We start from the raw sequence: 15048 nt of genomic DNA on the forward strand, positions 1-15048 counted from the left end.
TGGTACTTTCGAGGAAAGTAAAACTCTCAACTTCAGCGTACATTCCCCAAATTTGAAAACAAAAACGGCGTATCGTTGCGTGAAAACGCGCTCTTTCGAGACGTCATCTGGTCATTTCGCTAAGTGAAATAATGGCGGCTATAAGACAGACATAAATAAGTGCCTTATAAGTTGATTGCGTCAAACAGCGGGTCAGCGAGAGTAAACCAACTACTCTGTGGAGAAGACTTTATAGAATATTTGCTGCCATTTCCGTTTAAACACTGAAGCACCTCCGATTACACCTGTAGGAATGCATACCGGTTAAAAGAAAACTGTATAGAAAATGAAAGGGCATCATGAAAGATTGCGCTAAAAGCACTTGTACTTTACCATGAAATATATTATGTTTATAGTACGTTACTTCAAGTACATCGCACCCGGTTCACTTACTACTTTACTTGGAAGTACAGAACCTCTCATTTACTTTGCACTTTACTTGAAGTACTTTTAGCTGTAGTTTACGCAACCCTGTAAACAAAGAAACACTATCTGCAAAATCAAGCTCAGGCAGTGCTTATCCTCAAAGTAGAAATAATATATCCGCAGCAGATCGTTGACCAAAAAGGAAAAAGTGCAAAACAATTAGGCAGGCAGAAGTAGCCCCAGCTATTGAAGCATATCTGTAAAAGAACACCAGCTAATTTATATTTTGCTAGCAGAATTTATGTTACAGATCAAAAGCTATGTACTTTGTTATTACCATAAAAAATATAAAAGTAACTTCAAAAGTAACTTACTACTTTTTACGGTAGTTAGTAATTTATTAAATTACTTTCCATTTGAGTAATTTCTACTCTACTCAAATTACTTTTGAGGCCAATACTCAGTAACTTAACTTAATTTCTTTTCTTGAGTAACTTGTACATGTCTGCTGTGCAGCGAGTAGGACGTTTCGACATTTACGGCAAAAAATGAACCGCAGAGCACCCGACGACGGCCTGCACTTCCGGCGGTCCAAAGGCGGTGCGAAGAGCGTGGAGGCACAGATCCGCGGCGCCGACCATACAGAGTAATGCGACGTGTGCAACTGTTGGACCTTTATAAACACGGTATTTGCGCGGACGTTGAACTACGCGTCTGGACGTGCCGCTCGGCATATGCTGGTTTGCCGATTCTATAAGGTTCCATATTCCCAAGGCCTTTAATCAACCCGTTAAAGAGAAGTATAACAGCACACTTGGGAAGTAATCCATTACGAGAAACGAATTACTTGTGATCCGTTACTTTTTCAGGTAATTTTGTAATTGCCAGGCTACTTTTTTTTTTCGGCAGTAATTTGTAATGTAATTTCGTTAGCAAGATAAGTAACGGATTATTTTAATTACTCGCTACTTTTTTTTTACAAAACATGAACTTAATGCAGAAACCGGAGCAAAACGAGTGTGCGACCACCCGCTCGACCAAAGCTCAAAAACGAGCACTCGCGCCCATGCATTTTTCAATACTGCATGCAACTATACTCTGTTCATGCATAAGCTGACAGTGCGTCGAAGCTACAGGCACGAGACCGCAGCTTTGAGACGTTGCGCTCACGCTTGAAAAGCCCGTTTCAAAAGGGGTTTTCGTAGATTGGTTCCTTACCTCTGAATCTCCTAGTGACGGCAGACTCTGCTACTGAGCATGCGCATCACTAGTGTTTTCCGCAGAATTCCAGACATCATTTCTGGTCGCCGTAAGAGCGGGATGGCGGGTGGTTGCAGCTTGCGTTGCCTTGCCAACTTACAGATGAACGCGGGGCACCTAGATTCTTTCTCTTAAAGGGGCCCTGCAAGCATATTTAAGCGTCTACCTTTTTTTGCGGTTTCCACGTCTCTTGGGGTTCGGGCAAGCCAGCGGGCATGGAGAGAGTAACTAAAATATCAGTAAGGACAGAACGAGCTGGTTGGTAGGGATAATTAAACTTGAGGAAGAAAACCATGAGGGACCGACAAACACAAACTTCCAACTGGCAAGAACATTTATTGACACCAAGAGTTTGCTTATATACAGGAAACGGAAGGGAGTGTTGTTGTTGTTGCCAGTTGGAAGTTTGTGTTTGTCCGTCCCTTCTCGTTTTCCTCCTCAAGTTTAAATATTAGTGCGTCATATTTTAACCGGACGACGCTGAAACCTCCTCCACCTACGGGGGCGACCTGCGGTGCCCAAAGCGCGCGACATGTGACGTCTTTGGTTCTGGGCTTACTACTGGTCAGAGCCGCTAAAAGCTTATTTTAGTCGAAATACAAATTATAAGTGGCGCGAACCGTTTCAACTATATATAAAAGTAGTTTTTGTCCAGTATTTTAGATAAGAAAAGAAACAAATGCAGTTTAGAAAGTACGAAAACAAGAAATGGACCCGTCGACATACCCGCCACCAAGCGGTGAAAAAGGCGGCGCATACTAGAAAGGGGTAGTGGGATCAGGCACCGACCAACGGCGAGCGTAGAAAGATCCCGGATGTACGCGGCGGCGCTGCGGTTGTGTGGACTGGAGGATTCGACCGGTTCCGAGCGTTCCGAAGGCCTTCGGCGAGCAGCTTTGGCTTGCGGTTTGGCCTTTTGGTGGCATGGCAGCGCGAAGTGGTTCCCGTTCTGAAGGGATCTTTACCCCGTGTTTGCTATCGTTTCTGGCCAATGAAGTGTCATGCAGAATTAGTGTTTAATCGCGCAGCACATGCAATGCGAGCCGCCCTGGCTGCCCGCTTCATACAGCCTAGCCAGAACACTCTTTAGTGGCGCCCTCTCGAGCCGTCGGCACAGAGTGCGGCAGCCGGGACCGCTCGCTGAGCTCACTACCCCTCCTCTAGTTCACGGCCACTCAAGCGACCAGGGACGTCATGAAGGAGGTTATTTTTTGCTTGTTTTTGTAATTTTAATTCGCCTATAACTTTCAAAATAAAGCGAAATTCGAGAAAAGAAATGTTTCATTGAGTTACTACGTTCAGTGCGCTCAGGTTCTGTGAAAATTAAGAACCAGTAAAAACGTCCTTGCAGAGCCCCTTTAAGTACAATATTTTATTTTTACAAGGACTAGCCACATGCGGGCGAATAATAAATGAAAAGTAGTGTTGCAGAAATTTTTGAAAACATAAAAAAAAAATTATTGTTCTTTTGATAAGTGAACGGGAAAAGTAATGCAAAAAAAGATTGTAACTTAACAAGTGAAGTAATACGTTACTTTTCGGCGAATGTAATTTCTAACGGTAATCCATTACATTTGAGACTCGGTAATTTGTAACCGTAATTCATTACATTCTTCAAGTAACGGACACAAGTCTATAACAGGAGCCATATTTTCCTACTCCGGCGGAGGCATAAGTCCTCACATTTTAAAGATACACTAACTTCTCGCTGCATAAACAACCCTGCAACCTGTTTTCGCTGGAATTAAATACAGATATCAAAGTGAAATGGATATTCGCAATGGGAAAAACTGGCACCGCTGCCGACTTGATTATCTAATTTCTTCTTTTTTTCTTCAAAAATAAAATTTTAGAAGTAGTTTATAAAATTTGGCCGAGCGAAACCGCGTAATATACTGCTGCGTAGGCGGACAACACGGCGGTTCTATGTTTGAGGCGAGTGAATCTTCGCCTAATCCTACTGCCCGTGCATGCTCCGCTCATCCAGAAACAACGGGAAGCGAGCTAATCCGGCGGTAAGCAGTGACTTCGCTGGTCCCGGTTCTCTTCCTGGAAAGTTTCAATTTACTGCGGCGCATCTGTGACGTCCTGCGCATCAATACGCAATGTTGTGCCCTTGCGCGGGTTCCGATCGATTGAACATTTATAGCTCGAAGGGCGACAGTAGGGTACTCCTAGCTTGCAGCGTCTTTTTTTTTTTTTTTTTTTTTTTTTGCTTTTAAGATTTTATAATCCAGACTCTTAGATCAAATGTCTCCCAGTTGAGGAATGATATATGAGAAGAGACAAACACCTTGAATTTGATTAGCGCGCGTTTGCGATGCTTTCTATACACTCGTGTAGTGTCCGCTATAGATGACCATAGTAGCTGTGACGTCACGATAGAAAGTTCGTTGCCATTGCTAAATAATTCTTAAATTTTGTGTTAGTTAACTGTTGAAAGTAATAGCTGCGGCTAGGTAGCGCAAGCCTCCGCCCGCCGTTAAGGGTTTATCCGTATGTATCCGTCCAATACCACCTAGAAGACAAGGCCAACGTTAATAGATTACCTCAGTTGTGGAACTCCCGTCAAGGGAGTTCCACAACGTCGCCCGGATCTGTTTTTGTTTTTTACCTAATATTTGTGATGTTACCAAAAGCACTAAACTTTTTGGCTGGTGTATATCAATGTTTTTATTTAAATATAGTTGACCTCGGTGTGCTTAGGAGAGCAGGGGTGGAGAAGAGCCGCCCCCCCCCCCCCCCCCCTTAAATTCGCTTCTGGCGTTAGCAGCGGTCACGCTGCTAATACATCGTACAGGAGACAGTCTGCAGACAGTCTCTTGAACGTATTTCTTTCTTTTGTGGCAATCCTGTAACATGGGTAATACAAAACCTGCCTGCAGACACGTTCGAACTATAGAGCAAACGTCCTTCGAAGATGCTTCATGCCTGTCTGCAGATAACTGTTTGCAGCGAACACCTCGTCCCTTGTACGATGGATATGAGTAGAGTGACTACGGGTTTTAGGAGTCGTTATACTACAGGGTGCGAAATGCTTCGGGTGATTTCGGATCCGTTGCACGCACGACACAGTCGGGTGTCCCCTCCCCCTCCCCCGTTTTATCAAAATGCGCGAGAGTATATAGTATAAAGTTATTGGGGACCCGCGATGTCGTGAGATTGCATGGAGAATTACGCTTTGTGATTCGGACGCGAGCTGTAGCTGCCTGTGGCGACAGACGCCTATACTACCACAGGCTCCCCTCAGTTATGCACAGTCCAGCTGCTGGGAGGAGGCGACAGCCTCTTCCCAGTGTCGCCGAGCAGAGGCGTCGCGGGCTTACGATTACATGGGCGGCGGTTTGATTCCCGCTATTGGCGCTTAGTAAATCTCGATAATAGTGATTAGGTTTAATTACTAAGCCTGCTTCTATGTACTTTATGTGTATGCATGGCATGCTAATGGACAATGTATGTTTTATATGCGCCGAGAAAGTGAGGAAGAGGAGGAGGATACCTGAGTGCGCTGGGACGTCAGAAGGATGAGCTCTGATTGCAACGATTAGTGGGTACAACTAGAGCTAGCTGCTTTTGTCTACGCTGCACTCGTCGAACGCGTTAGGACGCGAAACGCCCGCGTCCTGCGTTTGGCTTTCACGTTCAAAAGCGTTCGCCAAATGATGAGTAGACGAAGGCAGCCTTTGTCTCCAGTGCACTCATCGGATGCGTAGGAACGTGAACGCCGGCGTCCGGCATTTCACTATCGCATTCGAACGCGTTTCACCAGAGCAGTGCAAACAAGGGCAGTTAGATTTATGTATATCCACTAATCATTCTAATTAGAGCTCGGCGTTCTGGTGTCCCCACGCGCTCTCGTCTCCTCCTATGACCAACTTTATTGGCACATTAATTGCTTATACCTGCGCTTTTTCGTTAATATAGATTGTTAAGTAACGAAGGATTTTGTTAGAAATAAGCAAGATTTGTTTTAGAAAAGTTTATCCTTCTACAGTTGCGTCGGCATTGTTTTTTTCTTTATCTGCCTGTGTTTGTGTCTGTATATTTGGGCGTCTTCCGCCCCCACGCGTGGGGGGGGGGGGGGGGGGGGGTTTCGGGGGTTTCGGTCAGCCGCGGGGCTCGGTGGAGAAGAGTCGGACCCCGGTCGTTAACAAACAGATTGGGTTTCAGTTTGGGGCGCCGGAACACCCCTGTCTTGGGCTTCTGTCCGCACTTGTGGCTTTTAAGCGGGTGTGCTTGTGTCCGGCGTATTTCGCCGCTGAGTGTAGAAATTTTGCTTTACGCAATAACTTAACTTGGTGGCGCCAGCCAGACGGCGAAGAAAGCATGTAGTGACTCTACAAAGAATTCGTGTTTGACCGTTGAGGTGTCGGAGGGGGGTCACGTTGACAGCTCGCTGATCATTGGGTAAGAGTGTACCACGTGACAATGGGCAAATTTGAAGTGATTGGTCCGTCTTTGGAGGGAAAGGAGGCCCCTACCAGTCTTGAAAAGGGCTGCCGAGAGGATTCTCGGGGATTCGGCTTTTGAGATCAGGCAGATTCGGCTCTTGAGATGGGGGACTGAAGTATGGGTTTTAATTTTGGGAGTTTTGTATTGTAAATTACTGTTGACTTGTTATCGTTTTGTTTTGAAATCAACGTGGCCACACTGGCCATCGTAAACCAACCAACGTCGTAATGTGCCCAGCGAGATCGAACAACTTTTAGTTTTTTTTTCTTATTCGACTTCCCGGGGGACTTCTATCGAGCGAACACTATCATCGGTCGTCACCATCCTGACCGCCCCCATCCCCTGCGGAAAGTTGACTTAGATCATAATGATTTCCGCATGGAATAAACGCATTTTGTGTTAAAACGTTCAGGCGACTTTACAAACCATAAAATTATGGTCAACAACTCGAATAAAAAAAAATACACTAACAAAATCGGCAGTGTGGCACTTTAGTGGCGCGTTCTAGAAAAACAAAACACTCGTTGAATGGCCAAATAAACATGCTTTTTGTGTTAGGCTCGTCAAAATATTATAGCTGCTAAAGAAAATCAGCCATCTTCGTAAATCCTTATCTTGAACTCTCTTTGTTCACGTTCCGCCCATTGAAACGCGCGGCGAAAGACCCCAAAGTACGCATCCTGTGTCGCCCACCACCGTCTCCTTCCACACAATAAAGTCGGCCTGCTATGCCACCGAATGCCAATAGACGCTCACGCGAGCGCAGCACCTTTACGTCGTATACAGCCGCGCCATGTTCCAAAGACCGTCTGCAACCGACACTATTACACTAACTCGGGCCCAAAACTATATGCTTCCAAACAGACAGCGCTACGCGCAATCACCTCTCGCTTCGTTCGGGGAAACTATTCTGAGGCTCGATCGTGCTCCAAACCTCGTCGGGACCGCCAAGAGGTCACCAGGCGACCGCTTTCCTTTGTCGGCATCGACTTCCACAACAGTGCGTCCGACTTTGGCTAGCGTTACCGCGTCCACTTCAGCAGACGGCATTCCGTAGACGGCGTCTGCCGTTTTGCTGGCCTCAGACGCTGCTGCATTCGTGCGTTCATTCATAAAGAAGATGCTTCGTTGCCATGGTGACGCTGACCAGAGCAGACGGACCTTATTCTGTGGAAGGAGACGGCGGGGTGGCGAGATTAGGCGCGTAATTCAGGCCTTTTGCTGTAATTTTCAATGGGTGGAACGTGAACAAAAAGGGTTCGAAATAAGGACTTAACGCAGGTGGCTGATTTTCGTCTGTGCCTAATATTTTGAGAAGACGTGCAGCCGTACTCAAAAAGCATATTATTAGCTCGCAATTCGGACGACGTTTTTTGTGCTGCAACATAAGGCTAAACTAGCAATTAGCCGTAAAATCAATATCTAATCTATCTGAGTCGGTACATCACACTTCGCATCTTGAACAGATGTGTCTCATTGTAGATGTTGTCATCGTACGCATAATTTCTTCCGTCCAAGTATATTTCACAAAAATGGAGGGTTTGGACAAGCCAGCACCGCCTCGACAAATCACATCAGGTCTTGCAAAGTGTATTTGTTTTATAAAAAAGATAATTTGTGGGGCAATCCAATTACTCTCCCATTCGAGCTCACAACTGCAACTCCCGGCGTTGAGTTTTTTGAGTAACGCCGGAACCTGTGCCCCTTATTTTTTGTTTATTATCCGGTCACAATAAAAACGCCATTGGAACACCATACGGTGCGTTTGAATCCTTTGCGTATTCATTCCGATCAGGACAACGAGGTAATACGCAATACAAAATATAATCAGCATGGGCCGGGCCCTGCGACAAACGTCCTTCATACGCTGTCTCGTACCAACCAAAATGTTTTTATCGTCGGTTATGAAAGGTACATTTCCGTTCTAGGGCATCAAATAATAATCAGTGCAGCCGACATGACGTCAACGGTAACAATGGCCACAACTACGAACCTTATGACGTAATCTAGTCGTCACGGGTTTACGTTGCAGTGCTTCGAACTGCAACGTCAATATAGCCCAGCTGCTTATCATCAGCGGAAGCGTCATTGACGCATGTATTCATATGACGTTTTGATCCCCAAAACTCGATACAGAATAATAGTTCGCTGCTAGCGCGCGTTCCGCTACAACGCGCACTATTATTATTGTTATTCCGTAGCAGCAAAATACAACATGAATAGAAATTAAGGCGTGTGCGTGCTGTTTGCCTAATTTCTCTTATCAGCCGAACGAAATGCTTTTGTTTGACTGGGCTGTGCGCAGCAGGATAACGGTCGATTTAAGACGTCTTGTTTGTTGTCCCTTTTTATTAAAGGCTCCCTAGACGTGCGTTACTTTTTAATTGGTGCAATCGTACACCCCATTAATTTATGAGCACAGTAACGACGTTGATACGGTATTTAAATATCGACCATCCTTACAAACGACTTCTGGCGGCAGGTATGTGTAGGCTTGCAACTTTTAACTCCGCAACAAAACAGGACCTGACTCGCGTGTTAAGACATGCACTCTTACCGCACGCCGGGTTCAATCACATCCCATGTCACGCGAAAACGCGAAAGAACAGAATTTTCCGGACATCTTCTCTCACACAGGGAACGTACAATCATATTGTTGCCCTTTACGGATTGAGAGCAGCGAAGAACAAGGCGCTGACACCGTTCCCGCGCGGAAGTGTGATTTGGCTCTGCCATTTAATTGTTATCGGCGTCTTAGCATTGGCTGGGTAAGCGATAGCCAATCACTTCCGTAAGCGGAAGTGATTGGCTATATTGTTATGCTTTGTGGTAAAGTTTGCGTGCGGGTTTTCCCTAACATAAAAAAAATCTCTTACTCTCTACGCGGGACTTTACGGTACGCTGCTAACGTGATCCTTAGCTGTTTGGGAATTTTTCAAATAAACTGTCGGTATATACACGCCTTAGATCGTGGTCACACTGCTAACACGTTATATAAAAAAGACAGCCTGCTGCCAGAGGCGTGTTTACCTCTTGTATGACGGTTTTGTCACATTCGTCATAGAAAACTGTCTGCAAACACAACTCTGTGTTATGCTATGTTGAGCAATTGTTACTCTTATTTGCAAAATGTTGAGATGTTGTATTTCTCTTGATTATTTGTTCGGATTTTGTGTGTGCTGCACTTTATGTCCAGTTGTTCTTATATGTACCATCACAAAATGTTGTATCTCTCCTCCCGTCACGTCCCCCCCCCCCCTCTTACGCGTTGTCTTTTACAAAAGGACCTGCAATGTATTTACATAAATCGATCAATCAATAAATGTGAATGTCACACGCTGCACGCTGGAATTCCCCCTTCTAACGCGTTGGAAGAGTGCAGTAAACACAAAGGCAGTTAGCTTTAGGTCTATTCACTAATCATTACAAAAGCTCGGCGTTCTGAAGTCCCCCTGCGCTCTCTCGTTTCCTCCTTTCCATTGGTTTCTCGGCGCCTAAGTTTTTCTTTTTCGAGTAAAGTAAATCTATAGTTGATAATAGCCAGCGTGGTAAATCGGTGATCGGATGTGTCAGCGCATCGCACTTCGTAGCACGTTAAACGTAGCTCCCGCTGCAGAATCCAGAGGTCCTGGGTTCAACCCCCACCCCAGCCCATGTAGATCTGGATGAGAATCGCACCCCTGTGCGTTCGTGTAGTTATTACTGCACGGTACGAGTTACCTAGCGCGTTTAACGCAGTGCTTTAGACCTGTCAAAGCTAGTATGTGAACTCTAAGGAACCCCTTCCGAAAATAGGCCACCCTCGAGAAATGTAGTCCTGACTTTGCAAAAAATTACCACGAATAATACGTGTATGTTAATGAATTTTCTTCGCGGAAAAAAAAAGAAAGGTGTTTTCGTTCATTTTGCTTTTTACGGTCAGTTATGTTGCAGAATTAGTAAACGGAAATCTATTCCAGCAGAATGTAGTCAATGCAAAGCCTTCGAGTAAGGACCTCTCACCATTTTCCACCCGGTGCATGGAATTACTTGGGCACTCTCTCCAATCACGAAGCTATCGAGCAAAGCTATCGAAGCTTATAGTATGGTGTACATCACCCTAATTAAAAGCCCCTCGAAACTTTTCTGTTGAGCGTGAAGTTTATCAAGCAGCCTCATTTATAATGCTTCGTCACTGGAGGGCGTTGAAAACAAAGCCAGACACTAAAACACTCGCAATCACTTTGTTATGCATGCGCAAGAGTTGGAAATTTCGACGACACACTACGACGAAATGTAATCCCATCAAGCTTTCGTAATCAAACTTGATAGTAATCTTGCCAAGCTGAACACGGCTTCTGTTTGTTGTACGTAAGGTTTAGCTTAATTTGTTATATTGGCGCTTTCATTCACGCTCATGACCTTTGGCGTTTCCTTTTTTTTTTTTTTCTCTAAGCTAAATAAAACTTTTTAAGGTATTGGGGACTAATTACCAGGTATTTCTATATTGACAGGCACGCGGTAAATGTAAAGGAGGCACGTAGAGAGTTTCCGCACACTAGGTGCACGTCGAGTCGGTTGAAATAAATGTCTGCTCGTCCGATTTCCCATATGCACAAACACCGAGCCCCAGTAAAGGCTGACACGCGGTGCCAGCCGCAACACGTCAGCTGTTGGTGTATCGCGGTAGGTGCTTGCTTGCATTCCAAGCTGCAGTGCTCGGTTTAAGCGTTTCAGCTCTCTCGGGTGCATGGCCATTCACCGTTGTTGATGTTTTCGCACGCTGTCAGAACGCACGAGTTGCATTTTCGTTTTTGATTTCTTTTCCAGGACGATTCACAGATGTGGCCTCAAATACGTCTCTCCCAAGGCGTTTTTTCACAACCGAGATATTCAAAAAATGTGAGTGTTCTTTTTGTCACTTTCTACCTTCACTCTTTTTTTTTTCATTTTTCTTGTTGTTTTTTCCCGTTTGGTGGAAAGGCAAGAGGAGAGAACATTTTTTTTTTTTTTTTTTTTACGCTGCCTGGGGCCCTAAACTCGTCAAACGCAAAGTTGGAGCACAAAGTTCGCGGAGCGCTCCGAGCGAATGTCCGCGAAAAAAGCGCGAAGTCACCGTCGTGGTAGGCCAATGTGTGCGCTCCGTCAACTTCGGCCCGAACGTTTCGTTTGGCGGGTTTAGTGGCCCTGTAGTCGTGACTATCCCCACACACAAAAAAAAGTCGAGGATCATTTCCAAATATCCTTGCCTCTTTGAGGGCTAAAAATAGAAACGCGAGAAACAAAAATGGACTGTAGAAATGTCTCGAAGAAAGGTATTTGCGCAACCGTTCTTCTCACGAATCGATTCCTGCGCACTCAATGGCCCTGACGCAAAGGCATAACATAGCTCTGCAAAATGCTTTGCTTGCACAGGCACCTTTTTTTTTTTTTCGTTTTTCTTCATATCGGAGTCTGTAGAAATGGGATGGGGAAGAAGGGTGAAGGAGAGGAAAAAAGAAAGAGAGAGAGACAGTTCAAGGCCTCCGTTTACCGGCCAGTCTCTATCTGGGTCTTGGGGAATGAGATAAAACAAAGGAAAAGAGGGGATAGAAGCAAAGGAAAGAAAGGCGTGAGGTTCTTGAACGTCCATCAGATCCATGGGGCAATAACTTGTTGGGAGTGTTATCATGAACTGCGTAAGATGAAAGGGAAATAGAAATGGCTCATTATAAAAATTTAAAAAAAGCAGAGAGGTCGCCGCGGATTGTTTATGCTGGTCAACTACTTTGGATTATGTATGGGTGCAACACTTACTGAGGGAGCTTCGGGGAGATTGGTGACCGAGTATGTTAGGATGCCGCAGTTCGGGGCACATGAAGCGAAAGCTCGCGTTGCAGAACTCAGAGATCCTGGGCTCAATCCCCACCCCTGACTCTTTTCTATCGGAATGAGCGCTGTACCGGCGTGCGGTCGTGTATCCCTACTGCGGATGCTCGTTAAAGCCGCAGGTTAGCAGAATACTTCACGGGCTAAAGGTTTTACCTATCTTCAGTGGAGACATTAAACGCCCATTAGGACTGACTAAATTCTCTTTGTCTAAACAAACACGCGACACAGTTACTTTTTCTTTTTTTTTAAGTTTCAGTTCAGTTCGCGTGATATACACTCTAAAAAAGCCCGTGCGTGTACTTTCCTGCACAAAATTTGGGGAGCCAATCACCGCAACTTACGGAGGCAGCTCAGCGAATGTCGATGCCGAAACATATGTTTAGACCAAAAAACGCAGTCTGAGTTGCGATATTCAGCGATGCAAGGCGTCACGTTTTGCATTGCTTAATGTCACAACTCGGACTGCGTTTTTTTTTTTTTGGTCTAAACATATGCTTAGACCAGAAACGTTGCAACTCTTGCTGTGGATTAGGACCATGTGCAAAATATATAAAATGGAGTGTTCTAAAAATATACGGGTCAAAACCTTACTTAGGACGAGGTTTCGTCCCCGAGACTAATTATTTTAATTGGGGTGGCTGGAATAACCTTTTTTGGTGCAATAAAGCAGGTTACGCATAAAGCAATATTCCTACATGAGGGCCATATTGTTCCCAGTTGTCGGAGCCGCTGTTGTTGCTGCTTTTGTAAATTAGGTAGACAGCCGAAAAGAGCTGTAATAGCGTTTCGAATTTAGTGGAAATTGCTGTCTAGTTGTTTGTTTCCTTTTAAGCAAAGAGACGCCCTTGGAAACATTAGTTTAATCTCTGTAGGCATGTATGTAAATACATACTTTCCTCATATTTCATGCCAACGTTGCGTCTGTTTTATACTGGAATAAAAGCTACCGCGGGAAACAAAACAGAAATATGTGTGCCCGGTATACTGATGCCTGGTATTGAAATTCCTATGCTGTTAGGAGTTATTAATGTCTCCTCGAAAATGATAGAAGGGTAAGCGTGCTTGCAGACGAACGGGTCGTTATTTATAATCGTTCTTTATAATAAAAGAGTTAGAATTAAATTTTAAAAAAGTCTGAAATTCCGCGAACACGGGGTCCCAAATGCAGCTGAACTTAAGTTTTGCTCTTTTTTTATTTGTTTGCTGTGTTTCTCATTTTAATCTTAATTGTCTAATATTCCGAATGACCACTTCAGTCAAAGGCGCAGGGTAATCTCTTATGAACCTTATCATCAGCTATTTTGCTCTTGAGACGTTTTAATTTTGTTTTGTGGAGTTAGATTTGCTAGTTTGGTGTAATTTAAACAACATTCGTGATTTGTTTTTTTTTTTAGTTAACGAAGTACATATTTTGCAGCGTCACGCAACAACATATAAGATTAACGAGAGAGTCACTTAACTCTTAATTAATCCTCTTACTCTCTCTCTCTCTCTCTTCCTCCTGAAGCGACGCTTTTGTTACTTTATAAAGGTATTTTTTTTACTTAAATATTTCAGTCAGGCCATTTTCAGGGCTTACCCCGACAGGAGTGTTCGGTTTGAAATGAATCTAGCAACCAATGAGCTCTAAGATACATCGTTTTTAATAATTAGGTGTTTCCAGACGCACTGCGTGAGGTTGTTGCAATAAAAAAAAAATGTTTCCCTTGCAGCACTGCAGAAACAAACACAAAAATCAGACAAACAAAAAGAGCGAAGTAAAAATAGTAAAAGATAGACCTTGTCAGTACTTTTCCCCTCTGCCGCTCAAAAAAAATATACAAATATATATATATATATATATATATATTCAGCCTAACTTCACAATCCGCGACATCCGGAGACAGAGTTAAAAGACAAGCCGAAAATGTCTTGCAGCCTTGAAATTGTGAAACAAAAGATTCCCCTGCTAGCAATGGGCATTGGACCTGCAGAGAAGAGCAATCTATTTCACGCGAAATTTGGGGGTCACCAGAAGGTCGCACTTGTTGACGAGCAGGAAAAAAAATATAATAACAAAAAGGAAAGAAGTCTGTCTCCGTTATTTCCTCGGGGACACACGTCGGAGAGAAAGAAGCCCACCGGTGTGTGAGAGAAGCTGAGACATCGAATAAGAAATTGGACTTGTGGGATTGGTGCGCACATCTTGGACAAAACATGACTTTCGATACGAGGCGGGGGGCTTTTTGTTCAATGTCGGTCCCAATCCTGCTGCGACGCGGAGAGATCTGGAAATAAACGTCGAAGATTGGCGCTGAAATTGCTTTTGTCGACCGTATCCAAGCTGTGCAGTACGAGAGAACGCAGTTTCCTCACCACCCAATCGGCAGCAGAATAGTGCGCGCATGGCGCTAGACTGCGTTTGCATAAATGAATCAATGTAAAAAGAAAATGCCATATTGGTTTGCAGTAAAACGCAATATTTTACAGCGTGCCAAAAAAAAAAAAAATCCACCTTGTGGAATATTCATTTCCAGTATTAACTTAATCTCAGGCGTAGTTTGATTCATCCATTTATTCAAATGCGTATTTCCCATCAGTCCTCTTCTCCTAAGGCCACGGGCGTTTTAAGAACCACGGGGCGTGGCAGATTATGGTCCAAATTGTCTCGCGTGATTCGTTCGTACGCCTTCATATCGGCCAATGCCGCAATTTAACTCGGTGAGAAGCAGTGATAAGATGGCCGGTGCTCGCCCCGCCCATCGATTCTTGAGCTGTCCGTGAGTCAAATACGAAATAAGTGCCTGCTTCGCGGACACTCGTGAGGCTTTCGGAACGAAAGTTAGACGTATGACAACTTCAACAAGCATATAGCTTTTTTTTTTACGCCGCTCTATTAGCTTGGCAGTGAATGGAGTATTACCATATGTCAACAATAATGCCGGTAACGCACACCGCACATGGTGGTCCATTTGAATTGAGGAACAAGTGCTAGCCTTTTCACTGGACTGCTCGCCAACCGAAACTTTAGTGCTTGTTCATTTGATATTTAGACCACTTCGTTTGTCGGGTACTATGGTTATGCGAAGTGTTTTACGAAAC

General features: G+C 44.4%; 1 protein-coding gene across 6 annotated transcripts in view; it reads left to right on the forward strand.

Annotated features, from left to right (window-relative positions):
* The window catches only part of LOC8038489 (NT-3 growth factor receptor), a 279306-nt gene that overhangs the window by 187931 nt on the left and 76327 nt on the right, over positions 1-15048 (forward strand). For all 6 annotated transcript variants that reach the window (XM_029992180.3, XM_040220113.2, XM_040504500.1 and 3 more), the window contains exon 3: positions 10927-10998. In XM_029992180.3, the coding sequence (XP_029848040.1) occupies positions 10927-10998 (72 nt within the window). The remainder of the gene's footprint in view (positions 1-10926; positions 10999-15048) is intronic.

Source organism: Ixodes scapularis, unplaced genomic scaffold (assembly GCF_016920785.2).
Source record: "Ixodes scapularis isolate PalLabHiFi unplaced genomic scaffold, ASM1692078v2 PGA_scaffold1__304_contigs__length_218370807, whole genome shotgun sequence".
NCBI lineage: Eukaryota > Metazoa > Arthropoda > Arachnida > Ixodida > Ixodidae > Ixodes > Ixodes scapularis.